The 16,207-nt window shown below is 36.7% G+C and overlaps 1 protein-coding gene and 1 non-coding gene across 2 annotated transcripts; both read left to right on the top strand.

Annotated features, from left to right (window-relative positions):
* Positions 1-2,478: 2,478 nt before the first annotated feature.
* LOC116296808 (uncharacterized) lies at positions 2,479-4,091 on the top strand. Its single transcript, XR_016119475.1, has one exon. It is a non-coding gene; the product is annotated as an uncharacterized LOC116296808 (transcript).
* A 2,992-nt stretch (positions 4,092-7,083) lies between these two features.
* LOC116292409 (transcription factor COE2) lies at positions 7,084-16,158 on the top strand. Its single transcript, XM_031699769.2, has 14 exons — positions 7,084-7,660; positions 7,790-7,949; positions 8,052-8,109; positions 8,659-8,714; positions 9,128-9,201; positions 9,310-9,378; positions 10,886-10,967; positions 11,582-11,708; positions 12,062-12,189; positions 12,415-12,544; positions 12,930-13,018; positions 13,460-14,042; positions 14,228-14,422; positions 14,972-16,158. The coding sequence occupies exons 1-14, from the start codon at positions 7,569-7,571 to the stop codon at positions 15,046-15,048; spliced, it is 1,920 nt and encodes a 639-aa protein (XP_031555629.2). The 5' UTR covers positions 7,084-7,568; the 3' UTR covers positions 15,049-16,158.
* Positions 16,159-16,207: the final 49 nt, after the last annotated feature.

Genomic DNA, 16,207 nt, shown 5'->3' with positions numbered 1-16,207 from the left:
TACATGTAATGAGTCAGCTCTAGCTTTTTTGGCTTTCGCGCCTGTCTTACGGCCGCAAGGTTTGCAGTTTTTAACAAAGCCATTTAGATTATATTTGTCTTTTAATACACGTACAGGAACAAGTCTAAGACATAAGTTGAACTTACTACGTAGAATTCTGATTCAATGTAATTTAACCGTGTCCAGACTAAGATTAGCCCAGAGATTGTTTCATGGCTCGACAAAATTTTGATAAAATAAGATTTGTGAAGGTTTTACTGAAGATAATTAGTTGTGAATTCGTTCTCAATGAAAAAAGTTATTACCGATAAATTGTTATTTGTTCGTAGCATACGTATATATTTGTCTTCAGAGAGATAAAATCTATGAACTTTATTTACCACTGTCATTATTAGTATTGTAATGATATATAATTTGGTGCTAGCAGCAGTTGGCTACTATACCAGCGCCTTGTACCTGTGTATTTGCAGCGTGTGCGGATCCACAGGGGGGTGCGGATCCAGGGGGGTGCGGATCCAGGGGGGTGCGGATCCAGGGGGGTGCGGATCCAGGGGGGTGCGGATCCAGGGGGGTGCGGATCCAGGGGGTGCAGGAGGCTGTAGCCCCCTTACCTTAAGGACGTTGGTTGTTTTTTGAAGTGGAATGGAAAGCATATTTTTCAATATTTTTTCCAAGTTCTGTAGTGTTATTCGCAAAATTCGATCAAGCGGCCCTAGCTTCCCCTCGTATATTTTTGGTTTGATCCGCCCCTGATCGATATTTCAGATAGTCATAATCTATGGTTTATCTCGCACTGTTATTAGTATTATAAGGATAATTTGGGGCTGCCAAAATATCGAAGAAAAAAATCCGATAACACAAAGATATAGGTGTTCGCGATACATCTTGTACACTGTGCACTATCTCCCTTATATTTGATTTATTTTCGATAACCCTCTGTACTGTTAACCGTATTTAGATATTTTAAAATTTCAATACTCTCTATGAGAATATAAGATATTGAACTTTCAGATGAGGTGTCAATGTAGTTCTATCTTGATAAAGAATCCCACACATTCTTTACCACAGCCGAGTATAGAACTCACTAGAGTTTGTATGTCGAGCGTAAAAAAAGATTACATAGGAGTCCAAAAATGACTTGTAACTACTCAAAGTTTATTTAAATGATTATGGGGCAGATATATTAGGAAATATAAATATCTGGCTATATTGTGTTTAGGCGCATACTCGAAGCCAAGAGCACGTTTTAGTCACTTTGTTAAGATAGATTCAAGTTCTTTTTCAGCCCTTTATTCATGTGGACTTGGATTACAAACACCTAGGCCTGGCTCAGTACGAAGGGTGGATAGCGCTCATTATCCGAAGGATAAATCCTTGTCCAGTGGATAAGTTGATTCTGTTATCCAAGATAAGATTTATCGGTCGGATAGCGCTATCCATGATCGAAGATATACTTCCACGCATGCGTACTCTTTATGACCTATGAAATATCAATTTTAACAATAAAAGTGCGTCAAGCTTTCTTCTTTGACTTTGACGATCGCCGCATGCGCGCGGTAAAACTAAAGTGGGCGTTTCGTTGTAAGCCGAAAACTTCAGCATAAGAGGGGAGCAAGGAAAAAAGGTTTTCTTTTGTGTTCTTTTCTCGCTTTTAGTTAAACCGCTCTTACAGTAGGCAAATGTTCCTTGCATGTCTTTTGTCACGGCCAAGCAAAGGAACGAGTGTGTTGCGTTACCGGCTAAGCACTAAAGCCGCCTTTCAAATCTTTTGCGCAACAGTTGACCGAAAGTTGGTGGAAACGTTGCCAAAGTGCGAGACGGGTTTTGACGTCACGCTAGCCGGCCGCTTCGTGTGTAAGTTGTAGCATGGAACTCAACTATTCTTGGTTTTCACCTACGTCATCATGAATTTCAAAAGCGTAAATTCGCATTATAATGAAATAAAAGTTTTATATTCTTGCAAAGCGGTCCAAACTACACATACTGGCCAAATTTTAAGGCTGTAAAGCATTTCGTTGCGGAACTATAGGCAAGTAAACATGACGCAATTTTTGGTTAAAATGTATGGAGCGGCCATCTTGGTGTTCCAAGTTGGTACACCATCATGGCGGACGAAATTCCAAAGGCTTAAAATGATGGAATATTTCATATGTTTGGCTATATTTCAATTAAATATACTTTATATAGATCTTTACAACGTGTCTAAGGGAAAATCTTTCAACTAGAGTAAATTATTTTAATATTTTCATCGCTATTTAGATAGACGTGACGGTAATGCGTGACACAAAGTCAACCTTCATAACTCGGGAACCAAACATCGAAATGACTCGAGATTTTTTCTTGTGACTTATAGCACTGATTTCTAAAACATATTTGAGAAATGCCTTTATACGATCTATAGTTTAGATTTTGATGTTTTGATGACGTCATGTGAAAACCAGCAATAAGAAGCTTGAATCTTATAAGTCATTCTCCACTTTAAAAACGAGTTGGAAAACTGGGTCCGACTCTTCCCGAAAAGGCTTATGGGATGCCTTGAAGGGACAACAAGATCGAATCGCCATGCCGAAGTATCACTGTTGTGTTCCTAAGTGTCACGTTTCTCACAGGAATAAACCCCCTGAAGTCCAATTCTATCGGATCCCATCTGATCCTGGACAAAGGAAGATATACAAGGTGATCCTGAAGAACGATAGCCTTAAATTGGACTCTCAAAACACTCGTATTTGCTCGTTGCATTGGGAAGGCGGCAAGAAACTAAGTCGAACACATCTTCCAACACTTTTTCCGTGGACTACCCCACGAAATGAAAGAAGAAAGCTCGTCAGAAGAGAATATTTCAACGCACGAAGATTAATTTCAGTTGAAAATGTAGGAGTGATAGACGAAGGGCAAGAAGGATCGGCAACAAAGTTTGTTGACGACAAACATATCTGCAGTTTTATCTACAAAGGCCACTGTCGTAAGTCTGATAAAGTGAGCCTGGATGACGAACGGCAAGCTATTTGCGAGAAGCTTAGTAAATTTGAAAGAGAAACTAAGGAATTAAAGGATGAATTGAAGCAAAAAATACAAGTAATCGATGAAATGAAGGAAAAATTAATGGATGCTGACCATACAATCAAAAGACTAGAGTACCAAATATCAAATACAAGGTTTGACATTGATAAGTATCAACAAAATGATAAGGATATTGAATTCTATACAGGTTTACCAGACTATTCAACACTTTTGCTGTGCTTTAATCTGGTGGAAGATTCTGCCCTGAGAATGAGCTACATAAATCATGATAAAAAACAATCTGTTAACAAGTTGGGGAGACTAAGAATTCTAACACTGTTCCAGGAATTTGTCATGGTTTTAATGAGGATAAGACTTGGTCTTTTTGAGAAAGATCTAGCTCATCGTTTTCTCATTTCAGACTCATCAGTATCTCTGATTGTAAGGACATGGCTGAGACTTTTACGTTCAGAGTTTGAGCCACTTATCAACCTACCTCCAAGAGATGTAATTACTCTTCACAGTCCAAAGCAATTTAAAGAACTGTTTCCTAAAGTTGCAATTATTGTTGACTGTACCGAGATTGAAATGGAGAAACCCAGTGCTTTAGATTTACAGTCAGCATGTTACTCATCTTATAAGAGTAAGCCAACTATGAAATGTCTAATTGGTATCACACCCAGTGGCGTGACAGCATTTGTTAGCGAGCTGTTCCCAGGCAGCACCTCTGATAAAGAGATCACTGTTATGAGTGGTTTTTCTTGACATTTTGCAACATGGAGATGAAGTAATGGCCGATAAAGGCTTTAATGTCAAGGATGAGCTTGCATCAGTTGGGGTATCACTGGCAATGCCTGAATATTTGAAGAAAGATACCCAGTTTACCATAGATCAAAGCATCAAAAACAAAACTATAGCTAGTTTAAAGGTTCATGTAGAGAGGTTCATGGAGAGGATAAAGAACTGGCACATTATCGATAAAAGAATCCCTATTTCCATGGCACCATATGCAAGTGACATAGTCATAGTTATTTGCGCATTGTCAAATTTCCTACCCCCTTTGATCAAATAAATTCAAAACTAAATTCAAAGGTGGAGACAGTTATCATAAAATACAATTATTTTTGAGTACAAGTATGGTGTCTTTATTCTCTTGTTCTCTTTAGTGAAGAGTGGTTTACAAAATCCTGTTAAATAATATAAAACAAGAATTAAGTGCTCCCTATTGAACTGGTATTATTTCACAGCATTTTGCCAAAAAGATCTGCACTATTTGCTCACTAAAGACTGCTCTTTGTATATGTAAAATGATTAAACATTTCAATTTTCATCGCAAATAATTTACATTAGTGATCAATAAATAGATTTCTTAATAAACTCAAATATCGATAAGAGTTAAAACTTTTGTACACTGAGTATTGCCTCAAAGATACATGCATTTTACTAGAGTACAAACACGAAAAATGTGCAATATAAATACCACTAAATTATGCAAATTTTATTGTAATGGTGCAAAGTTGTTGCACACTAAGTGTTTGTACTCTATGAAAACACACTGCAGATAACAAGAACATTGGTCATTGCTGTCTTATATAAATAAGAAGTGTAAACTTTTGCTATATTTGCAAGCAACAAAAAGCGCTCGCCTCAAGTCATGTTTTCTTATCAAGTATAAAGCAGAAACAGTCAATTTCAGTGTTATGGTTTCATTCCATTCTTGCACATTGCAAGCCAAACTTTATTCTGGGATATGCCAGTTCAGTTAGAATATGGTCTTCATAGAATTTCTCAATCTTTGTAAGAACTTCTTTCCAATGATCACAGTTAAATCTGACTCGCTCAATGTAGATTCCAGAAGAATGTGATGCTTTAACCACGAAATCAGTCCATGCTCTTTCACAGACATACATAGCATGCTGAATCTGGTAGTAATAGGCATGCTTCTTGCTTATTGTTATTGCTTGTGTCTTAGTGCATATTCTCTTCCTAACTAATGCATCTTCTAATGTCTCACCTTCATTTGTTTGTATGTATTTCATTTCAAGCAAACCCTCAGAATCTGCACAAGAGGGATCACAAACATTCCCATCTGGGCTTGCTCCTAGGAATCCTGATTTTAAGCTAACAATAAAACCAGACTTTTTTACAGTAAGATTGTTATGTCCATTTCTGTTTTGTTCTGCTATATATTCTTCTTGAATGATTCCTTCTTTTGACAGGCCTTCTCTCATCTGCCAAGTTGGCCTAACTTGAGTGTATAGTATGTCTCTTATGGCCTTTGATGGGGATGTTGTAGCCTTTAGTGATGCAATTCTGTGACATTTAGAGGCAGTTAGTCTTGCTGCACGGTGTACATACCACTGAGGACTTTCACTCTGACCTCTTGTTTCTACTTCAATTTTGTTTGATTGCTCTTCGGTTACGAACAATTTTCTCTTAATCCTTTGAGCACGTTCTTTTATTTCCTTGCAAGAAACTGGAAGTTCCTTGATTGGTGAAATAATTTCAAGAGGATCTTTAAGTAGAATACTTTCATGTGCTGATGTTGCATTTTCTGTAGTAGTATCTTGCATTCTGATCTCTGTTGAATTGTCATTTCCCTCTACAGTTTGTGGCAATATGTGAGACCACCCCATAATTCTTCCAGTTTTCTTTTGCAAGGCAAGAACCTGTGTTAACATGTGCTGTTTCTTTTCAAGTGACCATTCTACTTGGTCCACTTGAGCTCTGACATCTTTATCAGGTGTTATTAGAGACTTGCGTGGCTTTTTGATCTTGCTGTAGTCATGTTTCTTAAAATCTATTTTTGAAATGGCTACAACTTTTCCTTTGCGTTTAGGAGGCACACTCCAGCGACATGGCTTAGACGTACATGATTGTTCAATTTCTGTTCTCTTCTTGGTAAAATCAACAAGACCAAATAGAGTGGCTGTTACATGGTTGCAGCGGCCATCCTTTCCAGCTGGACATCCGCAAATACCACGAAGCACATAGGAAAAAGATGACAGCAAAATAAAACATGTGTATAGTTTTCCTTTTTTCATTGAAGGTAACACTTGGCTCTTAAGATAGTGCTTGCCATCTTTTACTTGATAATATATAGTCACAACATGGTTGGATTTAAAAAAGTTATAACCTTTCACTAGAGGTTTAGCTGTGGCAATTTGCTTTTTCCATTTTACTGTTTCAATCATGAATTTCCAGATAACTCCAAAATTGATTTTGGGCAGTTTAGAAAGGTCTGGGTTATATCCATCTTTGGGGAAATTGTTTGATTCTTGTGGTAGAGACTCTGGAAGAAGTCCTGCCTTTGCTTTCTTCTTCAACAGATGAATACCCCCGTCAGGATCTTGTAAATACTTTTTATCCAATCCATTTTTGACATGATTCTTTACCCTTAGAGAAAAAAGAGAAAGAGTTAAGTTTTCTAAAAGAAAATTCTAGGTTACAATGTAGACAGACACCAAGCTGTGTATTACAAGGTACATGTACATGTATGCAAGATTCTGAAGAATTTTGGTCACCGATTTGCTCATGACAAGCACAAGTAGAAACCTCAAACTTTCTGAATATATTAATGTTCAAAATATATACATTAAAAAGTAAAATAGCATGAATAAACCTGGCAAGATTTGCTATGATAAACTAAGTCGATACACGGCCGGCCATACTCCGATAAACGGACTCACCTTTCTCTGAGTTCTTGCAATTTTCCCGTGACTTTGGCTCCTCTACAGGCTAGCCAACGCTTGAGAATAGTTAAGCTACAATTGTCTACATGTTTAAGGAGCTTAGCACCTGGTATATCTTCTTCTTTTAGAGAAAGATCACTTGATTGTAGCTGTAACTCATTTCCCGCCATAATATCGTAAACAACACGTCCCTTCAAGGCATCCCATAAGCCTTTTCGGGAAGAGACTCGGACCCAGTTTCTAACTCGTTTTTAAAGTGGAGAATTATTAGTAACTTTTCATTTCTTGGTTTACTTTATCAATAAAATAAACTTATTCATTTTGACAATTCTTTCAATTCTTGCTTTTATACTTTACAAAACATTTAAAGTTATAAATAATAAAAAAACGAATATCTTTGTTTTTTCAAGAAATTGGTTAAAAGTAATTTTTCTTCGCACACATGTTTGATACAACGCACCAAAATAGCTGCAGGAAATGACTCAACCATCCCGCATTCCATCACACTTGAACAATCTCAAACAAAGACAATGCAAGCGCGCTGATTGGTCAAAAGGTCACGACTCAAGCATATTATTACGTATTCAGAATTGTAGTGTTTTATTCCCTCGGGAGCACCGTTGAAGTAAAGCTCTGTCCCTTTGGGAGTTGAATTCGCTCATTCTGACTGGATCTCGCGTTCTCCAGGAACAAAGACCTTAGGTTACTTTATTGAAGATGAACGTCGGAGTTTAAACAAACGTAAAACAGTTCGAGCGGCGCGAAAACTGTCTTGGACGTAGTCACTGACGATACGACTAACAAAACTCTAATACAGAAGCGCGCTGATAATCACTGCAAGAGGTTTACATTTGGCGCAATTTACGAGTCTCAGAAATGCAAGAACAACCTGATAGTACTATAAAAGGCGGAAGAAGAATAAATCCTTGGATTCCACAGCCTGGACTAGAGGATCATACAACTCCAGGGTAAGCAAGAGAGCAACAGAAAATTTAACTCATTTACTCCGGTGTACCAATCCAAGTCAACAGAAATATAAAAAGTTCTTTTCCAAAAAGTTACATTGCTGAGTTTTTAAATACAATTTTATCTTGTAGTCAACCCTCTGTATTATCAAGATGCAGCTTCGAGAAGCAACCTCCAGCAAATTTACGTAAAAGTAATTTTTTCCACTTCGTTCTGGCGTTCTTCGACCACAATTCGCAACCACTGGAGATAGAACACGCACAGTTTGTTGACTTCATCGAGCATACACAGGTAAGACGTGCTGTACAAATACTGGCCTCATGTCTATCTACTTCACATAAACGTGAAAAAAGTTTTTAGGAGCTATTTTGGAACTTTTTTTGTGTTTTTTAGGAGGACAGAAAAATCAGAAATGGTGTCCAGTACCGCTTAGGGCTTATTTGTAATGGAGGTAAGACAGATCAAAAATCGTAAACTTTCAAAAAGTTGATCGAATTTAAAAAGTTTCTATTGCTACGCTTACTAGTATGTTTACCTATATTTCCTCGTTATTAAATTAACCCTCGACCTCCCTAATGGGAATTTAGCACCAGCTGAACACGAACCACAAACTGCTATGGTTGCTTTGGGACTATTTGGTATCACGCTTCGTAGTTTTTAATTCCGGTGTGGTGGTCTGCAAGACGCGATACAAAAGAGTACAACTACTATATTTACCAATGGTGCTCTGGGAGTTAGATATCCAAATAAGAGCTTAGGTGTTATGTGAATAAACAAGAACGTTAGAAAGTTTGCTAAAACTTCGTTAAAGATTAATTTAAACTGCGAGAGTTTGACGACCAAATAAGTGGACGTCGAGAGAGAGGACACTTGAATGGCTTTTTCATTCCTGGAATCCATTTAAGTGCTTCATGAAGACGTTTTTTTCCTAGCCTAGATTTAACAAAATTACTTTCACAGTCACGATATCTTATGATTTAACTTTTGATTTTCTATGCAGCGATACGTGTGGAACAAGATATTTTTATACGCCTTGTGGAATGTAACACCAAACAAGTAAGAACTTTTTACAAACTCCTGAAACTAATAGTTCAAAGGTTTTGTTGCCCCGTCACTTATTTTTACGAACTTGAACTCTCGAGAAAGATTAAAAAGGAACGTGTTTCTGCTTACAACAGCCTGACCAATGTTGACCAATGTTTGTGCAAAAATCTACTTGTAAATTTGGCAAAAACTAAGGATGGAACGCAAGCTCCTTCACTAATTAGTTAACACAGAATTTTACTCAGAGTGTGGTCTTAGACTGAGCCAAAAATGTAAAAAACATAAAATTGATTAGAAAATGCTTTTGAACTTTTAGTTTTGACAAAAACTATAGAAATTCGCAAAAACTTAAAATACTCCCTATGTATAATAGAGAGTGTTTAATGAAAAGTTTAATTGCGTTTCCTACGCTTTGTCTTCCATAGATAATTGCTTACGAGGGCCAAGACAAGAACCCCGAGATGCGACGGGTTTTGTTAACACACGAAGTAATGTGCAGGTAAAAGAAATGAAATATTTTCACTACGTTTTTTTTTTTAATGTAGGAAGATTTTGAAGTATGTCGCAATTCACTTCGTATGTGCACTAATTCAACTTATTTTTTTAGCCGTTGTTGTGATAAAAAATCCTGTGGCAACAAAAACGAGACTCCTTCCGACCCTGTGATCGTCGACAGGTAGGTATTTACTTTAAAATAACTGCAGACAGATACACTTTATTGGCTATTAAACATAGACATAGAACTTTTGGTCTCAAAGGAGAGCTAGCTATCCCCAAGGAGCACGTTCTTCTAACCATGTTATACGTTGTTGTTAGGGTAAACTGAAAAGTCAATACTTGAAACTATTGATCTCTCTTGATCAACTGACAAAATTAAAGGTTAAATTAAATGTACCCGCTGTAATCTTTTGTATGTGGGCGAGACTGGCCGCCGTCTCGGTGATCGCATTTGCAATCATCTTTATGATATTCGCAATAACGATCCCACCAAACCAGTTTCCCGCCATTTTAATCTAGCTAACCATTCTCTTTCTGACTTCATTGTTTTCGGTCTTTCTTTGCTTAACGGCAACAATGATTGTCGCAAGACCAAAGAAATGCGGCTTATTCACCTATTGGGCACTCTTAGTCCCAACGGGATTAATGAACGCTTTATTTTCAACTAACCTTTTCTTTTGTCTTTTGATTGTTTGTTTTTGTTTCCTTGCCTACCTTGCTCTCATTGGTTTCTTTTGTCTTATTCTATCATATATACACTCCTTTCTACCACTTCTTTCTCTCTTACTCCGACGAAGGACTAGCGTCCGAAACGTCAGTAAGTTTTTTCATCTTTTCACGGTGTATAATTTACCTTTTCATCATTACTGTGACAAAATTACATAATTGTGATTTATTGTTTACACTATGATTACCCCAACACAATGTGGGATTAACTCTATAGCTCTCTGAACAATGCTCTCTCTGCTCTGATTGGTTCTTCTGGTCCTAATTGGCTGATGCAGTAGTGCTATTAGCTTTTGCTTATTATTTGACTTCAATAGAAGAGCAAAGTTAATGAAAAAATAGTTGAATAGTGGTAATGTGGTCTCGCATTAACATATCCTGTTCTTGATAATGAAATGACTAATTAATACCTTTTCTAAGAAAATCTTAATACCTTTTTAAAGCAATTTATTGTCATAATTTTCTTTGATCTCCATTCTAGAACATACTTGAAGCATTAGATAAGAAGTTTGGCAAACCAAATACATATTTAACCAAATTTTGGTCATTTTGTTTGCAAACAAGAAAATACAGTTTCAAAACGTTTTTCTTTTAAGGCTGTAGCTCTTTTCCCATTTTCTTTTGCTCCAACACTTCAGTTATATCTGTTATACAGGGTCTCTCTTTCAGCTATCAATTACTATACTAACAAGTAGCTATTCATTATTTATCGTTGGGGGAGGGGGGTATGGGTGTCACTGAGGGAATAGTAAAAATATTTGTGAAGCCCTCCCACTAAATATATATATATTTAAATGAAAATTCATGAAGGCCCTCATTTTCTCACCATACCTTCCCCCTTCCCACATGAAGAACCGTCCCTAATGTTGTAATATGGCAAGTGATTTAATTATTACCATAACCCATAAATGTGTGCAAACATATTATTTTGCTAAGAAATGATACTTTTGCATGAATAGGTATTACCTGAAGTTCTTCATGAAGTGCAATCAGAACTGTCTCAAGAATGCTGGCAATCCACGGGACATGCGGCGATTTCAGGTGTGACCATCAACTACATAACAGAATGACATTTAATTACATTAGTTTTTTTTTTTTTTTTGAGTAATTTGGATAAATGAGGTCAAAAGCAGGACTATCCTGCTATAGCTTTAGCTACTATAATTTTTTTACAAAGCTATATGGCCCTAAGTTAATTTTCTGAAACAGCAAATATTATCATTTGTCATTCTGCTTTAGTAGAAACTTTTCTTTTTCATATTTCGTAAAAAAGCTTGATAAGAATGCATATTTTTATTGTGGAAAAGAGCTCTTTAATTTTCTCAATAACTTCTACTACTAAAAGCACATCTTAAAAATCCCTTTTTATAGGATACACAAAAACTTACATCTTTAAAGGAAGACATTTTTTTGACACAGTGCTCACATTTGTTTTGCTGATCTCATTTTTTAGCTTTCTGGTGGCTAACTTTATATAAATAAGTATAGCAAACTCTTACATATATACCTACTTCTACCCTTTTGGCAGAATCTGCCCCTGTAGTCCTTCTCCTGAACTGAAAGAAAAAAATATTTCTTTCGCTTATTGGAAAGATTAAAGGAAGACTCCCTAACGTATCCCTATCCCCATTTATATATCAATTTTGCATTTACAGGTTCATGTTTCTACATTACTGGACCACCACTCTGGGATGTTGGCATGCTCAGATAATATGTTCGTACACAATAACTCAAAGCATGGCAGAAGATCTCGTCAACTCGACTCAGATGGATTATTGTCATGTATGTCTTAATTTGAATGTGTAAATATACAGTATATTCCCTACACTGACATGATTCTTTTAAAAGTGAAGGAACTGTCTGTGAATGGTTTTCAATCATTCCCTCCTTGAACTTTAAAGCTCAGAGAAAGCCTTGTCTAGCTTGCTTTAACCTTCTCAGCTTTTTCTAATAATCACCAAATTATCAAGTCTCGGCTAGTTCTCTTCAGTCTTATACACACTATTCTACTATACTTTTAAATCCAAGTCCCCACTTTCTATGGCGCTGCTTAGCTAGTCCTCATTATAATCTTAAGATACCTAAGACATTGAATTTAGCCTTTTTGGCAAAATTGCTTATTATTTTTCTTCCAGTACCCTGTATAAAAGCAATCTGTCCAAATGAGGGTTGGACGACAGGAGGCACCAATGTAGTTGTCATTGGTGACAATTTCTTTGATGGTCTACAAGTTGTCTTTGGTTCCCTGATAGTCTGGAGTGAGGTGAGTTCTCAATCACTTTCATTGGAAATCCATGAATCCATTAATGTCTTTTAAACTCTCCAATCTTGCCCCAGGCTCCACAGCTCTCATGTGACACCACTACCGGGGGGGAAGGAGGGGGGGGGGGGGGGGGGGGGAGATAGCCCCTGACTCATTTTCCATTCTACATCTGGTCACAAAATCCATTAATGTTTAAGTCACATATGGTTTCCTGTTATGTTTCAGCTCATTACCCCTAATGCAATCAGAGTACAAGCCCCTCGCCGCCCAATTTCAGGTGTGGTTGATGTAACACTCATGTACAGAAACAAGCAATATTGTAGAGGAGGTGCAGCTGGAAAATTCTGTTATACAGGTATATATTTCCTGTAGTCCAATCAGATTGTAGGATTTGTTAAAGACAACAAGATGCCTGCACTTCTAGAAGTCAACGTATATCATATAAGCTTAGTTTAACTTTGAGGGAACTGTGAAGGGAATTATTGGCTGACATATTTTTAATTCGAAGTATGAAATATAAACCTTAGAAACATATGTCTGACTAAAAAAAATAGAGACGATTTAATCTTCAAAGTGGAAAAAGTCTATTCTCCCAGAATAAAGCTATGAATTTATTAAAAAACTTAAAAGAAACAACGAAAATGCCCACTCTTTGCAAAGAAAAAGTAAGACTTTTGTTATTATAATCAATAAGCTTACCTGCATATTTAACACTAACGTTTTGTACCTTTGTCCTTTAGCCTTGTGTGAGCCTACGATTGATTATGGATTCCAAAGACTTGTAAAAGTAATCCCTCGTCATCCTGGTGATCCAGAAAGGATACCCAAGGTTAGATCGCTTAACGTCTTATATATCTACTAGTATTGGAATATTCAACTTTATGCTCAACGCTGTTGCGAAAATTGCTATCTGGTATAGTATGATTCTTTCAGGCCGGTTGCGCGCGCAAAAATTATGACGTCATTGGTTTATTCAATTCGGTCCAACCTTCCCATTTTCCCTTTTATTTTCATTTTTTTCAATCATTGACTTTATTTCTTTCTTGTCTGGTTATGTGATATAAGGTTTTTTTTTGGTTTTCCAATCAATTCTTTCGATTTAAATGTTCGTATTATGAAGTTCGTGTAAAAAATGGTGGTTGCATAAAGTTGTGTCGCTTGGAATCAGTGGCTTCGGTAAGCGATCACAAAAATCAAATGATTCCTATAATTCAACACGGGTTGGGTTCGTCATATATAATTTCAACTTTTTATTGTTATTTCTTAACAGGAAATTGTCCTTAAGAGAGCGGCAGATTTAGTAGAGACCTTCATACAATATCAAATGCCCCGTACCGCCGCACCGTACTCGGGTACCGTGCTATCAACCCCCAAATCCCCTGCATTGGTCGGAGGCCAACATTACGTAACTATGTACCAAGATGGCATGTCTAACGGGTACAACCAGATAGAAAACCAGTTAGTCGCCTACTCGAATATAGAGAATACACACGGCAATGAAGACAACCAAAATCCCCACCAACATCAAAATACACACCCAAGTAGTCATCAAGAAGGACCCACCAGCTCACCCCAAACAGACGTCAACAACAACACTGTGGAGATGCCTTCCAGCTGTTCAAGTATCCCAACACGAATCGTTTCAACCGTCTCTATACCTAATATCGGTAATCAGAACATTGAACCTCAGCAGCCTATCCACTCCTCCGAGACTCAGACCTCAAATAATGCGGTGGTTTCTATGACGACCGTTCCAAACAGTTCCAATGGTTACCATAGCAATATACCTATAACAGCTCTACATAACATGAGCGTTCCTGCATCACCAGGCTTCTTTACCACCAACGGAACATGTGAGTAAATATTCTTCACCTATCTTTTATTTTACTGTATTTTTTGAATGAAAAATAAAAATTGAAGATTTTTTCCCCGATTTTATTTTCACCTTTCAGTTTTATCTAAATTGGGCTCCCTGTGCCTATTGGGAGCTTCGCTTTTAGACAGTGCCTAAATTTATTGTAATCTTTTTATTTTGTAGTTATTTCCCAGTCGCCATCGTTACCGCCAACGCCCAACAGTGTCCCACCGAATGGTAACCCGGGAATTTTCACGTTTCCATCAAATATGATTCAGACCATCAAGCAGAAGAGTGCTTTTAACCCGGTTTCAAGAGCGCAAATGATTTCCGAAGTTCATAATAATGAAATATCAAGTAGCCCTATTATTGTCCAAGGTAAGGCAGAGTGCCGACTTTTTGCAAAATTGTACTAAAATGTTAAGTTGTCCTCCTTGAACCATGCATTCAATTACTTGGAGGTTTCAGTTTTTAAAACTGAAGTTGACAGGGAAAGGGACCAAATTTGTTTATATATCTACCAATGTTCTACATGAATGGTTTCTACTATGATTCGAGGCCTTTCTGAGGGTTCACTAAGTTTAAAGTTAGCTCTCTTAACAGCAATAAGAAAAGCTTCAATCAAGTTAGAAAAATGATATTTTACTTGTATTTAGAGAACTAACTAAATAAACCAAGTAAATAGTTCATTTAAAGTCAGTACATATGTACGGAAATCCGAGAACAATGTCCGAACTTTTTGGTGACCGTATCACAATCCAACACAATTTATACCACGTGACGGCTAGCGCCGAAAAGGTGAATTTGATCTTTGAGTTAGCCGCGCCCCGACTTTAATCAGCCTAATTAAAGGTTGTTTTGCAGAGTTCGACTAAAATGTGAACGCTGAATAGAGAATGGCTTTCTAATCTTGAGCTTCCTTTTCAGGTGTGGTCTCTTCACAGTATGGAAGCAACTTCGCCATACCATCAACTGCTTATGTTAATGCATCATCGAAATCCTAAGACAAGAGAACAACAAATGTATTTAACATGGATCCATGTGTTTTATATTTTTGCTGCATCGCAGAGCAATGGCTACTTCACATCAAAGGTTGAGATTTTATTTTATTCAAACCATCTGGACCACAAATGCCTCAGGCGCATTCGTACTCGAATATAGAATATACATTCTTCCTAGTCATACATCTGACAACACGCATTATTCAAATTGATTTGCGCGCCACGCATCACCGCAAAGAAGTTTGGATAATAAACAGATCCTCCTGATTGACTAGGTAAAATAGTTTTCTATGGACAATCTTTTTATTGAAAAAAGACAAATTTGCGCGATCAGAGCAAAACTACACAGCAAACTACACAGCAAGAGAAAACTAATCTGAAAATATTATAATTTGCTGAAATTGAATAATTTATTATTATTATTATTATTATTTAGTGTTGAATTGGGTGATATCGACTGAAGACAGTCAAAATAATATATAAAATGTACACATTCTGCAAATGGTTGTTATGGTGTTCAGAGAACGGTATTTTTTAATATGTTGTTGAGTTTTGATGACGTGTGCATGTACAAAGGATGGGAGAAAGAAAGAATGCAGGAAAGAAAGGAAGGAAGAAAGGAAGCAAGAAAGAAAGAAAGAAAGAAAGAAAGGAAGGAAGGAAGGAAGAAAGAAAGAAAGGAAGGAAGGAAGAAAGGAAGTAAGAAAGGAAGGAAGGAAGGAAGGAAGAAAGAAAGAAAGGAAGGAAGGAAGGAAGGAAGATAGATAGATTACCAGTTACCCGTATAACAATTAATATTTAAAGTGTTCCGATTACAAATTAATTTATAATAAATATCTGCTATTTTAAGAATCAACAATATATTTTGAAAAAGAATTCTGTGGCGCGGCTTTCTTATATATATATATATATTCTCCGAAAGCAAAAGCATAATTGATATTTTTGTACATAAATTACAGTGCTTGATCCAGAATGTATTGGGTATTCATATTTTTTTTATAGTTTTCCTTAAAAAATTAATGATAAAGTAGCTCTAGTTTAAGCCTATTTATTTTTGTATACATGGTTTGAATTACATGCGTGAATTTACATGTAAAAACATCATTCTTAAAGGACGAATAAAAGACAAAAAAAAGGAATGGTTGAGTTCTGGCTCGGATAC

The sequence above is a fragment of the Actinia tenebrosa genome, unplaced genomic scaffold, assembly GCF_029948245.1.
Source record: "Actinia tenebrosa isolate PJP-AT-01 unplaced genomic scaffold, QUT_ActTen_1.0 PGA_scaffold12__29_contigs__length_12842862, whole genome shotgun sequence".
Classification (NCBI taxonomy): Eukaryota; Metazoa; Cnidaria; class Anthozoa; order Actiniaria; family Actiniidae; genus Actinia; species Actinia tenebrosa.
Note: the sequence above shows the minus strand (reverse complement) of the source record. Positions and strands in the feature narration are given on the sequence as shown.